At 29.2% G+C, this 14936-nt stretch overlaps 1 protein-coding gene across 1 annotated transcript; it reads right to left on the bottom strand.

Annotated features, from left to right (window-relative positions):
* Positions 1–6403: 6403 nt before the first annotated feature.
* On the bottom strand, positions 6404–12144 carry LOC113366069 (DNA ligase 1-like). Its single transcript, XM_026607621.1, has 11 exons — positions 12081–12144; positions 11931–12019; positions 11771–11861; positions 11420–11514; positions 9984–10054; positions 8828–9904; positions 8530–8771; positions 8197–8375; positions 7883–8118; positions 6611–6814; positions 6404–6548 (listed from the first exon to the last, which is right to left on the bottom strand). Exons 1-11 carry the CDS (start codon positions 12142–12144, stop codon positions 6404–6406), a joined length of 2493 nt encoding a protein of 830 aa, XP_026463406.1.
* Between the last annotated feature and the right edge of the window lie 2792 nt (positions 12145–14936).

The raw sequence follows: 14936 nt of genomic DNA, 5'->3' as shown, positions 1-14936 counted from the left end.
GAGTTGTTGGTTTTAAAATAACAAATGCTACTTAAGGATTCACTTACGCATATAAAAACAACAGTCTTTTTATATGAATCATTTTTTTAAAGTCGGAATTGAAAACTTTTAGTAAGAACTTTATTATTCAATTATATGTAATACTTTTTTATCTATGTTTCATTTATGTTTTCTCGCTTTTGAGCCTTGTATAGAATTCTGTTCACTTTTCTTCATAATTAATTTGAAAATATTAGTACTTGTTTGTTTAGTTTTATAATTTTTGTCAATTTATCTATTAATTTTCGAAAAAAACAGAACAATCCGGGACAAAAGATCTAAATCCAGGACATATATTGCTTTAAGAAAAACCCGGGATAAAAGGTGGCAATACGGTACTGTCCCGTATGGTCACCATAGATCCAGTTTTCATATAGAATCGTACTCAATTCTGCATAATGCTATGTAATTACTGTGTACCATCAGCATACAACTTCGCTCATAATGTTATTAAACCATGTCACAAAGATCCAGTTATAATAAAATTATAACTAAATATAATTATATATATTAAAACTACTGAATGCACAGCTTTTTCTTGATAGTATTCAATACCACATAGTTTTTCACAGTATTTAGAACGATTTTGTATGAAAACTGCTACTTAACATAGCCTTGCCAAAACATTGATCTTTTATACGGCTTCATAGACTATAATATTTACCTTCTTTCTCTGTCACAAGGTGACAGGATTGTAGCTACTTGTGTTCCAGAGGACTGAAATCTTACGGGAATTTTTGTCATCATTTTGTTAGCAATACATCCCACTTACTCATAAATTAAATAAGTAATTATTAAATTAGTTTAACTTATGTTATTTAATGTTTTCTCGCTTAGAGTGCATTGGCGGAGCCCCGTATTAAAAATTGAAAAAAATTGCATATGATTAAGAAAATGTTTATATATCATCAATATTGATAGATTGATTTATATCTGATATATAGTTTTTAACACTCAAGTATATTCTCAATTTCTACTAACTAAATTCTAATCAGGTTCTAACCTGAAACTAACTACTAAATAATAAATAATCCCCATGGTATCCCGTTAATTGAACGGAATTATTTTAAATATTTTTGTATGTCTATATGTATTTTTTGTACCATCATTCTTCTGATAATCGAACTTGATAATTCTGGATGTAGCATAATTTATATAACTACAATCAGCCATATTTTGCATTTGGTTAATTTTTATGGTTAATATATACACTTGCTTCCTGCCAACTTTAGTACCTCCCTTTTTAATTTATATAGTAATATGCAAAAAAAAAAATTATGACACAGGTATAATTGTGCAGAATACATTTCAAATAAATAATTCGATGCATAATTCATAATAAAAATATATGGTCTATCTTTGAGAAAAGATATCCACGTTTTTAACAAAAAAAGTGTTACTTTTTATATAGATTTTAAATTACGTGGTATAAGACAAGCCAGCCACGTCTGCGCTTTTAATTTTAATATTTTTTATTTAACAAAATAGAAAAGTATTTTAAATTTATGACCTCTAATGTAGTATTCTTTATTGTTAGATGCAAATTGTAAAACACCTTTTTTTTCTCAAGAACAATTTCAAGGCGGAGCGCAAATCAAATAAATTACTGGAGAGTTTATTATCAAATTAATTTAAAATTATTATAAAACATATTTATCATGTTTTAAACACTCACACTCACCGACACAATTTGAAAATTACTATATATAAATTCTTATTGATCAATCGAACTGGATTGTTTACAAATCGGGAAGTTCCTGCAACTTGCCATAAGGCAAAAAGCCACTTACGTACATCTAGTCTATTTCTTTTAAAATATTAATGTTCCTTCTTTTGAATTCAATATTGAGTACGTCGTACATTATTTATTAGCGATTAATTATAATAATATTGAATGGTAGATACTAGATATATGTGTAAGTTTCTAATCGAAGTTTGGAACATGTAGAGTCTTGCAGAGGTTGTGTCTTGACTATTATTGGGCATGAAAAATCGATGACCATGCAAAGAGATTCCTTCTGGCCTTAATAATTAACTAACGTTCTTCCATTTTATACCAAATTAAGTAAATTTCGGTGATTATGTACGCTACCGTACCGTCCTTTTTGAAAGAAGAACAATGCTCAGTCCATGATGCGCAAGGATAATTGTTAGAATGGTTTAAAAATCAGGTACCTTCAGTTCTTTTCTAAAGTTCTTGTACTTAGTTGTCTATTGTGTCGTCTTTTCACTGATATCATGCGCACGATTATTTCACTTAATGAACCAAAGGACACTTTTACAATTTCGTAGAACGAGAAACTTGTCTTCCTTTTCAAAAGGTTCACATACGGAGTCCCTAGATTGGTCTTGAACGCCCGAAATCGATGTGTGACGAATTACCGATGGTATTTGACAAAATTTTTAAGCGATTGTCACTGAATTTTACGGCTTCGTAGGAGGTAGGATATGCCAATGCTATGCATCATATTTTTTAGGTAATTCATTTCCTTTTTGGTAATAGAGTCATTTGTCAAATTATGTCCAGTCTTTATTTTAAAAGGCTGAGCTAGGATGACTGGGGAATTTTAGTTGAATTAATTTAATTAAGTTTTATTTAATTTATAATCCAATATTATGTAATGCTTGTAATTCCATTTGGGTTTAATTTTACTATACTGATAATTGAGTTTAGCACATAATTGCAATCTGCTTAAAAATAGAAATACGATTAATAGGAGAATATTATTTGTCTGTTATATGTATTTATTTATATACTGTGTTATAAAAATGTATATATTATTTATTTATATACACTGTTTTACAATTTTGAATTATTAAGGTAACACGTTAAAGGCCGTGCCAGTGGTATGTGTCTGAAGCCTTACGTGAGCCGTCATATATATGTGACAAAAAATAGTGATTTTGGTTAATTAAGTGAATTATTACACATATCGGGGAGTTTATGCAACTTGCCTTAAAGAAAAAAATGCATAAAGCGTACTTAAAAGTTATTTGCAATATATTCAAAGCCTTCTTTCATAATTATTAATTTTATCTAAGCTATTTTGATGACATTTTGAACATATTAAACTTGTGCAATCATTATTTTTTTAAATAAATTTACTTTTATAATTTTTATTTATTTCATCTAAATGTATTTCATCTGAGATATTTTTTTGACATTTTGGGCAAATTATTTTTAGTTTATTTGTTAAAATAAATATAATTTACTACCAAAAAACCTTTAAAAACCATGAGTCGCCAGGAATAGTGTTTGATAATTAGATAGCCATCTCAATCAATAATGATCCAATTAACTGAATATCTAGTCAAACGATTAAAATGATATTTCAAAAATTCCTTTGCAGCTAACCCATTGTACGAGATTCTAAGAGACACAACGACATATCATTTTGAAAAATTTTCATTAACAATTGTAATCAAAATTTTGTACAAAAATTACAAATATTGACGTGTGTTCTTCTAATCAAATAATAATGAAATTAAATAATTTTCAACTAATTCACTATAGTAGATATGTTTATTAGATATTTTTCTGAAATTTGTCATCTGTTTTTTTAACCCATGGGCAGAGTAAAAAGGAGTCGCAAGGGAGCATAAAAAATACTTATTTTTTATTAGAGAGATTTTATGAAATAGTTACTGTAATCATCATTTAATCAATAAGATGCAGTTTATTTATTATTAGATTGAACAACAAATCTGAAAATCATAATCCAATTTTGCTAATCTAATTTAAAAATAACAATACTTCTTACAAAACAAAATTTATATTCAGGTATTTTGAACAACAATGCTTAAAACTAAAAAAACCAATATGCAAATTCATAAAGCCAATAAAAAAACTAATAACAAAATAAAATTATTTCGTTTATCTCGTGATACCAATGTCGCACGATGTTCGGTCACACATCTTTTGTTCTCTACTTTAAAATAGTATTGTTAAACATTTTCAAACTTAACTTGTTTTTGAGATAATCATTGTGGTTCCTTAGTACCCGCGGACCTTTTAGCCCCGCTCTAACCTATATCTAGAATCTCCCTCGACTGTTTTCTATAATGCGCGCCCGCAGTTTCGAAAGTTCATCACGCATTAAATTTTAAAACACAAATTATGTTTCAAATATAGATATTACAAAAATGATCACATTATTATGTTTCTATATAAAGTAGTAATGCTTAACTACAGTCAATTAGACAAATTAATAATTAGTGGTATTATGAGAGAACAGAAGGTCTCATAGTGGTTCGGGGGTCAAAACGAATTAAATATACTTAGAGACCAATGATTCTCAAAGTGATGAATTGTGTCATTTTTAATAAAATATCAATCATCATATATTTATTAACTTCCCGTAGGGTAAGTTATTGTAATCGTCCAAAAATCGAAATTGATTTTTTTTGCATATCCTCGCGTTTTGAAAATTTCTGAACATTTTGGTGTACCTTAGAAAAAAATGATATGTGTGTGTGTATGTATGTATGGATACAAATTTTCGTCTACGTTTTCGGGGAACTGATCAACCGATTTGAATGATTAAAAAAAAACATTCATTTACCATTGATCGGAAGATGTGCTAATTGGTTTTTGGCAAAAGTCGGTCCAGACGTTTTGGAGTTATGAAGCAAAGAGTGCAGAAATAAAAATTAATCGATTATCGATAATCGATAAAAATGAGTCATTGTTGTTTTTAATTATTGATTCAGTTAATATTTAACAAGAATACATATAGTTAATGATTATAATTTTATTTAAAATATTTTGATAAAAAATATGAATCTTAATGCTTATAAACTTACTACAAAAAATTATCATAACCTTACAATTATGGATACATATATTAGAATCTAGATCAACAAATAAAAATTCATTACAATTATACAATAAATACAGATAAATATTTATAAGGATTTAAATCAACCATCAAAAATTAATTTTTCTAATCATACAACAATTACAGATAAAATACAATATTCTGAACAAAAATATAATGAACAATTATGCATTTGATAGAATTATTTATCATTATACATACATCGTTTTTAATTCAATAATTGACGGTGAATGCAATTGAAACTAGTTGTCAGTAGCATTTTGCCTTAAGCCAAGTTGCATAAACTTTCCGATGCGTATTTAAAATCAGTTTAATTAATGGAATTGAGCTATTTTGGTAAAATGTTCGACCGTTATTTCGAAAATAAAATATTTGCTTCTCAATATGATTTCCAATCGATTTTCTTCAAACATACTATAATATCTGTAATCCTATAAATTAATTAGTTCACATGTTTCTTTTCAACTATTTTGTGTTATTTTATGTATTTTATTTTAGTTTGGACGTAAACTGCAATCAGTAGCTACCTACGAATAACCACGCAGAACGTACATGTGCTTTTTTTCAGTATTGAATTACAAACTTTATTAGTATACGAGCAACGCGATTTCTAACCAAACTTTGTTTTTAAGTTTTAATATATATATAAAATTGATTCAAAATTGTGGGTGAAAATTGTACGATTTTTTCATTATAACCACGCAGAACGTACATGTGCTTTTTTTCAGTATTGAATTACAAACTTTATTAGTATACGAGCAAACTTTATTAGTATACGAGCAACGCGATTTCTAACCAAACTTTGTTTTTAAGTTTTAATATATATATAAAATTGATTCAAAATTGTGGGTGAAAATTGTACGATTTTTTCATTAGTTACGTTAGTCCTACTTCTCGAACTACATCGAATGGCTTCTAAATTTTTTAAATTGGTCTAGCCGTTGTTGAGAAACCGTTGGCGAAAGGTCAAAAATTGGTTCAAATTTACACAATCATACATACTTTTTTCAAATTTGGTTTTATTCGATTTAGAATGACTTGAAATGTCGAGAAAACCAAAAAATTGAAAATCGAATTTTTCCGCAAAAGCAAACTTTTCCTTCTGGAAACTAAAAAACATTTTTGTCTTTTAGAATTAAAGATTCTATTGTTTATAATGTTTGGTAGGGCTCCAGTAGTGTCTAAAAAGTCTCGTGTCCCATTTTTCGACAATGGTTTAAGAACAGGATGTTCTGATACGTCTAACTAGTGGCTCATAGATGCTCCCATCGTTTATTCGAAATTGATATGGAATTCTATAAAATTTATTATACATAAACATCGTTTAGTTCTCAGATCTGTATCTGCATGAAATACAGAATCTACTGAATTCAGAATCTACTGAAGAATTATTATGAAGTAAATTATATGTATGTGGTAATTCTTTAACAAGATCAGTAAAATTAAAATTTGTTTACGAAACTCTTCTGTACTATCTATACACTACCATATAAAAGAGTATTATATATATTAGTCTTCATTTCTCTTCAGTCTTCAATTACTGGTTTATAATCTGGCAAAATTTCCCACACTTTATTTCTCCATTTATTTTTCCGTCTTTCCCGCTGACGTTCTATTTCATTCAAAGATGGTAACAAACGCCATGTATCGATTGATCGCCACTTTAATTGCCTAGAGTATTGATTTATACATTTATTTATTGATTTATTAAATTATTTTAATAAATATAATACCTTTCGTAGTGTAGTTGCGCTATATAACATTTCTTATCTCTTTCAATAATTAGCTTTTTTGTAGCTTCATTCCAAGCAGCAATCACTCTGCTCAATATACGTAAGTTATACCAATCTTCAGCAACAAAGGATTTACTCTGCATTTCTAAGTGAAACTGAAATACGGTTTTGTTATTTAACTTGTTTAATATATCAGTTCCGCTTCTATAATAATATAAAATACTAATTAACATAGTTTAGTATAAATTGCACCTGGTACCACTGCTTAAACCAAATTTGTAGTTGTCTACTTCTATTGAAATTGTCCGCTCTCACTGCCTTATTGGAAGTTATTTCATCTGTGTTTAAAGCCCATTGTGCAAATATACGCTTCAAAAGATTATGCCTGAAATTAGAAACTGATCAAAATCGAGAGATCAGAAGTGATGAGACTGTTTGGATAAGCGATTACTTTAAATATATTGAACTGTAATAACAATTTGAATCATTATTTGTTAATAATTGCAAAACGCGTTGTTAGTTATTTGTAGGTTACGCGGTCATCATAAGTGCTTCCTGTTATATTTTGTAATTAGGTTGCCAACAAGAAATTAGTATATAAGAGTTAGACAAAAGTTAAACAGTCAGTCAAACTTAGAGTCATACTCGGAGACAGGCATAGAGTTAGTCAGACATACTATTCAGTAAAATGTTGTCTTTGCTGATATGATAACCAAAAGGTTATCAACAAATATTGATTGTAAAAATAGTGAATAATAAAAGTATCATTCACAGAAAGAAGTGTGTTTACAAATTACTATCAAATCGCTGTTCGTCCTGAAGGCCTTTCACAATACCAGTGGACCCTGGAGAGTCCACATCACAAATATAATACTTCAACAACTATTCAGCTGTTCACCGCTCGGCTCCAGCCTACCATTACAATTCCTGGTCGTACTGGTGATCCAGAACATACATCCAAAGGCATTACCAACAACACCAGGACAGTTTAATATATTCGAAAAGTAAATTTTTAAACGGCTCGATGAAGATCAGAGCAAATATCACCATCTTTATAAATAAAGAATAGATGCTACTGATTAACAAACTAAGTTTCGACTTGCTAAGAATGTGGTGATATTTGAAGTATGGCTCTACGTGTATGCCGACAAAAATTACTTCGCGAACTTCAGGTTGTAGTGCTGAAGACGAATCGGAAAGACAAAATGGTTCTTCATGGTAGAGTTTAGTAATGAGGAAGTACTAAAAATCTTTAGAGAAGAAGTAACTCACCTGTAATGTTCTTTAGATAAGAGCATATCACATCGTTTTATCTCCACTACTTTTTTGAGTGGCATTAATCCATATCTCCACAATAGAACTTTCTTGTAATGCTGATCAGCAGATTGTTCGCAGAGCTTAATTCGGCGTCGTTCCATTTCTAAACATCGCTGCTTTTCCTGCTCTTCTTCGCGTTTTCTTCTTCTTTCTGCTATGCGCAGCAATTTCGCTTGCTGATCTTCCTCCAACTAGGAAAAGTAAGTTTAGTAAATTAGTAAATCATCTTTTCCAATTGATTAAAATATAAGATATTATGAGTGTATCACTTTAATCTGTTCTTCTCGTTCTTTAGCCAATCGAATTTCCTCTTCTCTTTGCTTCCTTCGTTCTTGAGTTGCTTGATGCCTCAGTTGCCTCTGTTGAGCACGAAAATTCATGGCCTGGAGGAACGCCGGTGCTGGTTGCGATACCAAAGCAATCGCAGCCGGATCGAAATGTTCTGCAGCTATAAGTAGAATATCAGTAAATTTGAATATATTAGCTAGGTGTACGCGAATATTATTGATTGGTGAGAATATTTTGTCTAACCGCAGGTTTTGTTGATTTTTTTTTTGTTTAATGAGATTTGTTGGTTTGGATATATTTTGTGTAGTGCCAACCTGAATTTTGCTCTTCCAACATTGTTGTTCTGTTTACTTCAATATTTAGGTAGACATTTGCCCTCATTTTTGGTTTAGTCTTATTATTACAACGTGTTGCATCTATATAATCTGCACAAGCTTGCTTCACGGATTCCTTTGCCGCAACTGCTAAGCTTTTTGCTTGAAGTTGCTGTATAGTACGTTCCTGCTCAAGAATTCGAGCTTTTTGTTGAACAATCATGTCTTGTTGTACTGCAAATCTGAAAAATGTTATAGATTAGTTTTATGCTATCAATGCAACTGTGTGGCTGTATACCTATTTTTATATTGCGTACTCAATGGCGCACTTGTAGACTTCTTCTTTTTCATTTTAAAGTCCAAATCTGAAGATTTTAATAACTCTGAACTTTTAGAAAACTTACTTAATGACTTCTTTCTTTCATTCAACTTTTTTAAAAATATATCAATTTTTTCAACCATATTTGATTGTTCTTCTATTTCATCATGCTTATTTTTAACATTTCTTGAACAATAAGATTTCCATTTATTGAATGCTTTTAGTTTTAGCTTATTTTGGAGTTCGTTTTGAAAATCTATTTTTATTTGCTGGTGATTATTTTCTTGTGACAACTCTGTACATTTAGATGTTACACAAATATCGTTGTGGGGTTTTAGAGAAACAGAATCTATCACTAAGTCAATTGCCTTACATTCGAACCGTTTTTGGAGTTCAATTTCTTTACAGAGTTTTGTTGATTGTTTTTCGGAGTCATGATGTTCTATATCTTGAACAAAATACTCTGAAGTTTCTCTTTGAATTGTTTTTAATACCTCAGTTTTAGTTTCTTGTATTGTAGATGGTTGAATGGTATTAGCTTCTACATTAGAATGTACCTCAGACGATTTATAGTTATTTTTTTTGTCATAGATATAATTTTCATCACTTGCATCATACAGATATTGTATATTTGCATTAACTTCTTCAGGATATTTTGAATTTTCTATTATTAGAGGATGAACTTTAACTTCATTTAGATCCGATTTTGTGACTTGATTTTTTACATCGTTACTATTTAAGACACTCTCCATAAGTATACGATCGAATTGTGATTCTTTGCATTCATTTAAATCATTACAATTGTTGCTTTTCGTGATATTAAATCGTGATAAGGAATTTAAAGGAGAACTGTCTCTAATTGTAAGTCTTGTATTTTGAAACAGTGGCTGCTGTTTACCATATAATCCATCTGGTTCCCACTCTTTAGTTTTACTTTTGTTTTGCATTACAACAGAATGTCGAGTTATATCTTTTTTAATCTGGTTTAATTCTCGGTCTATAGTTTCAATCTGATGCTGACGATATAATTTTTGAAGTCTTTCTTTGCGCAAAGATCTGTACAGCAGAAATATTGTTAATTCATCAACATATAAAATATTTAAACATGTTACCATAATAATATGTAGCACAAAACCTTTTGGCCTCAGAAACAATATCCACATTTCGACTAGTATCTAAATTATTATAGTTATTAAATCTCCAAGCCTAAAAAAAATAAAATAATAGATCCAATAATTACTGCAAGCAAAAATAAAAAAGTTTATATACCTTTTTTAAGATTTACTTACTTCTTTGTGCCTGCCTTCCATAACGGCAACAGGATTTTGGATAACACATTCATTTTTAAATTATTTAGTTTTTTTTCTGGTATAAAGTCCGACTTCAACAATGTTTTAGCAATTGTACCTAATTTTTTGTTACGACAATTAAAATTATATTTATCTTTTTTTGCAACTTCAACCGAGTCATTATTTTCTTCATTCAATAAATGATCTAAATTTATATCAAGAATTATTTTATTAACATCATTCTCCATTTTCCCACATATTTATAGCTTGATATGAAGTCTATGAAATCTACATTTATTTACGGCCGTTACTATGGTGAGTGATAATCAACGTAAGTTTGGGGAGTCATGCCGATGTATTTTTTTAGAAGTATTGCATATTTAAATTCTTTTGCAAATCATAACGGTCTTAATGTAATTACACATTTATATGTAGAGAAATATATTCTTTTGAATACAGCGCGCTTTAGTTAATATATGAACCCATTACCATGTAAGCCAAATACTGCTACATTTACAATCTTTCGTATTTATTATATCAAGACTACGTGGATGATACAATACTAAGATTAAATTTTTTACAATTTCTTATATCTATTCCATACTATAGTGTGCAATATAATTGTTGAAAACTTCAAATATTGTTGACTACAAATGATTGAATTTTAGAACACAATCTTTATTATCAGAATAAGTGCATTATTCAAATCCAGGACTGTTCCAGTTTTTAACAGTAGAATGCAACATTGAATAACTGAAAACTTTTAGATCACATAATTTTGCTACTCAAACAAAGCTATTTTTTTAAAAAAAGATAAAGCATAATTGTGGTAATATTTTTTATTAAATGTGATGGCACGCACTTATTATAAAAATGTACAAAATAAATATGTTATAATAGTTATTTTCTTAGGCGGCGACCATTAATCACGTGATCAATTTTTTAAGAATTTTTGGATCCATCTTCCCCTTTAGTGACACGTGGTGATATTCAAAACTACCCTCCCTCACCAAACATAACGTGTATTTTTAGTTATGAGAAAAAATTATAACATTTTTTATTTTTTTTGAAAATGTTTGTATTTAAAAAAAAAAATCTTTACTCTGGGAGGATACATACATTTTCTTGATTTTATTTAAAGGCTTTTTCTTATCAACTAGTTCTTTGCAATCCCTGCAATTCCTTTTAATAAGCTAGTTTTAATATCTCGTTTTATTTTTCTTCTCCTCCAACTTTGATCTTTTTTATACTGTATAAGATGAACAAAGTCAATAATATATACACTGGCACAAATAAGGACTTCGGCCTCCTCACAATTGTTATTGTAATGCTCTTCTAACTCAGCGCTTTTTCGCTCGTTGAACTGCCACCAACCACCTGTGTAAAACAAGTGTCGCAGTTAATAAATAAAGGCAATACTAGAAATCATTTATAGAATAAAAGATAAAAGACAAATCAGTGATTTTTGTTGTAGGGACGCATTTGGTATATTAAATATGACAAATGACGGTTGAATTATGTTAAAATTATAATATACATATTATATATATATATATACATATATATATATATACATATATATATATATAATATATATATATATATATATATATATAAAGAATTATTTACTAACCATTTCTCCCTTTATAAAACCATTGATAACTATCAGGAACGGGTATGTATGCTCGACATAAAGCGCACCTATTATTTTGAAATGCTACTCCCTAAAATACACCAAATCTACTTAATAAACAGTATTATTATTGATTACAAACTATTTGATACTTTATTACCTTAATGCAAAGAAAGCAAAATATGTGTCCACAAGGCAAGCGGGCTGGGTGAATACAAGTTTGTAAGCAAACCGGGCATTCTAGAACTCCTGTGGAAAATCAAGTGTGATTTATATTTATTATAGTGATTATATATTAATTTATCTATACCTTCGTTTTCTGGCACTGTGCTGTCGTCCAAACAAATCACTTCAAGAGAATTACCTTGAGCCATGGTATTAAATTTTTGGCTAAATACACGGCTCTAAACGGCTTATTATATTGTCTAGGTCAGCGATGTCCAACCTAAATTACTCTTGGGCCAAAATTTAGGAATATACAAGGCACTGGGCCGCAACAAATCTGGAAAAACTCCGTGTGAAAAACACCCGTGTTAAAACACGGCTCTAAAACCCGGAAAAACATTATTATTGAGTAATGCTTCAATCAATGTTATGTGTGAGTCTAGCTTGAATGAAGATATTCTAGCTTTATCTAATGTGATTACTGATGAATTTACATTAGAAAAGAAAGTAGTAGTTTACTTCATCTTCAAGTTATTACATACATGACTGGCTTCATTTCCAGGAAAATGTTGAAAAATGTTAAATCTTGCTTGATGTGCAAGACTCATATTTTGGCAACAAAAAAGAGTGGAGATGATTATTGGTTAATAAGGGTTAGGGATCGGACTGGAAGATCTCTTGTCTTTCCTTGTAGAAGCTTTGTGAACATTTTTTCAAAATGCATTAGAGTTTCAGAACATTTTTTGCCTAAAATTTGTGTGAAGAATAATTTAAAATATTGCTTAGTTGCATTTTGGATAAACTTGTTTTTACTCAAAATTTAATTTTGATTGTCCAATCCATAATTTAAAGTTAATATTTTTAAACCTTTTTGTTCCTTATTTTATCAGATATTGGGTTTAATGATATTAATTCAGCACTACGCGGTAAAATAACTTTCACAAATCCTAGGAATGTTATGAAAACAAAAGCTTTATTGCGTTTTGATAAAATGAGAAAGAGACAGCTGGCAATTCGTAACACTAAGCGTGGCCTGCGCTAATTTTTGTTTTCAGCTGGTAAAGCGGCGGTTTTAGTTGGTATTATTTGTTGAGTCCAACATACCCAGACATAGGGCCTGGTCTGGGATGCGTAAATGCATTTCCTCGCTATACAAATAAAAAAAAAAAAACTCGTATATATATATACATATATATATATATATAATATATATATAATATATATATATATAATATATACATATATATATATATATATATATATATAAATATATTTCACTTAATATATTTTTTACCGCTTATGAATTCTTTTCAGTCTCATTGCAGCAAGATGACATTCGTGTGGATATTTATTATTTATTTTATTATCATTTCTAATTGTGTACCTGAATATATTATAATTTACTGATGATGATTGTATTCTATTCCATTATATTATCATTAAAACTTTCATATATTATAATTTATTAATCACTGATGATTGTAATTTATTAATACCCCACTTTTACAACCCCAATTTGTAGTAACAAATTAAAATTCAATACAAGTGTTATGTCAAGTTATGTGTGTTTTGTATTTAAACTGTAGTCATGTGTGTTTTTTCTACATTTATTGATTTGATTTGATTCCAGCATATATCATAATATATACTCTTGATTGAAATATTTTTATTATTACTTAATATATTTTTAATTTATAATTATATTTTACACAAATTTTAATACAATTGCGATGCAAAATTAAAATTCTAACAAAATTTTTAAAATTATTTTGTTTATTGATAGTACAATATTTTTAAAGTACAAATATTTTTATTTCAAATTTTAGCGCTTCAATTTGAATGACGATTGAAGCGCCATTGCAATATAGCGCGCCCGTAGCAATAACTAATTTTTTGAACCTAAATATCGCGAGAATGAAACGTCTATATTATTATATTGTCCAGGACCGGATTAATAAAGTGCTGAAACGAAAAAATCACGGTATCAACATTCAAAAAATCAGAAATTCTTCTGAGCAGGGGCACCAACAGCAGAGTATTCATATATGTCAAAACATTTCATATAATGGTCAAAACATTCGTCGAAACTGTCGAAACTTAACCTTAATTTCTATTTTGGTGTTTTGTAATAATTTTTCATTTTGTCAGAAATTTGTTGCAAATTTGTTGAAATGTTATGTTATGGTAGATTTCTTCGAAACTTTGGTCATGTCAAGATGTTATGCTTATTTATCTATGGCGCCATCTTGTTGAACTGTCAAAATAAAACTTAGCCCAACTTAGTCTTGCAGTGAGTATTCACATTTCGACAGTATTCTTTCGAAGAATCAATATAGTAAATTAAGTATATTTATTTATATTATTTAATGTATAATTTTAATTCGTTCAACGCCATATACTTCGTTTATCTTTGGTGTCAAGTACTTTTACGATTGACATTGACAGCACACCAACCTAGGCAAGTTTTTTTTTGGAAGACTGCTGACACATCTCACGTATCTATCTATGGTTCTGAATAAAATAGAAACGTCAAAATTTATTTTGCGTTTTGATATTTCATTCTTCTATTAATTCTATTTGTGCATCATTTCTTAGATTTAGTGTAGATTATATATTACACAATATATAGTAGAAAATTTTGACGATCTAAAGTAATTGAATCGTATGTGTCGTATTATAAAAATAGTAAAAGCTGTCGTGGGTGAGTCACCACATAGGATAGATAATTTTGGTTTTGGGCTAAATATTTCTATTTGTGAGATAGTTCTAAAGTCGTGACAAAGATGAGCTTTTTAGTAAAATGTTTGGTGGTGGAAAGGGTCAAAAAGCACCCACCACCGGAGAAGCCATCCAGAAACTTAGGAAACTGAAGAAATGCTTATTAAAGAAACAAGAGTTTTTAGAGAAGAAAATTGAGATTGAAATTGGTGTGCTAGAAAAATGAACCAAAAATAAAAGAGCAGCCATACAAGCTCTCAAAAGAAAAAAGCGTTATGAAAAA

This window comes from Ctenocephalides felis, unplaced genomic scaffold (assembly GCF_003426905.1).
Source record: "Ctenocephalides felis isolate EL2017-DRISC unplaced genomic scaffold, ASM342690v1 CF-g0.4_SCAFFOLD_01170, whole genome shotgun sequence".
NCBI classification, from domain to species: domain Eukaryota; kingdom Metazoa; phylum Arthropoda; class Insecta; order Siphonaptera; family Pulicidae; genus Ctenocephalides; species Ctenocephalides felis.
This window is presented reverse-complemented; position numbering and strand designations above follow the sequence as displayed.

Bases quoted from the DNA above. Each gene is read 5' to 3' on its own strand.
- LOC113366069 (XM_026607621.1), bottom strand. From the start codon at position 12,144: ATGGCTCAAGGTAATTCTCTTGAAGTGATTTGTTTGGACGACAGCACA. The intron at 8,376-8,529 runs GTTGGCACTACA...TTCTACTTATAG, and splicing joins GTTGGAAGAGCAAAATTCAG to CTGCAGAACATTTCGATCCG. The intron at 8,119-8,196 runs GTGATACACTCA...TACTTTTCCTAG, and splicing joins AACGAGAAGAACAGATTAAA to TTGGAGGAAGATCAGCAAGC.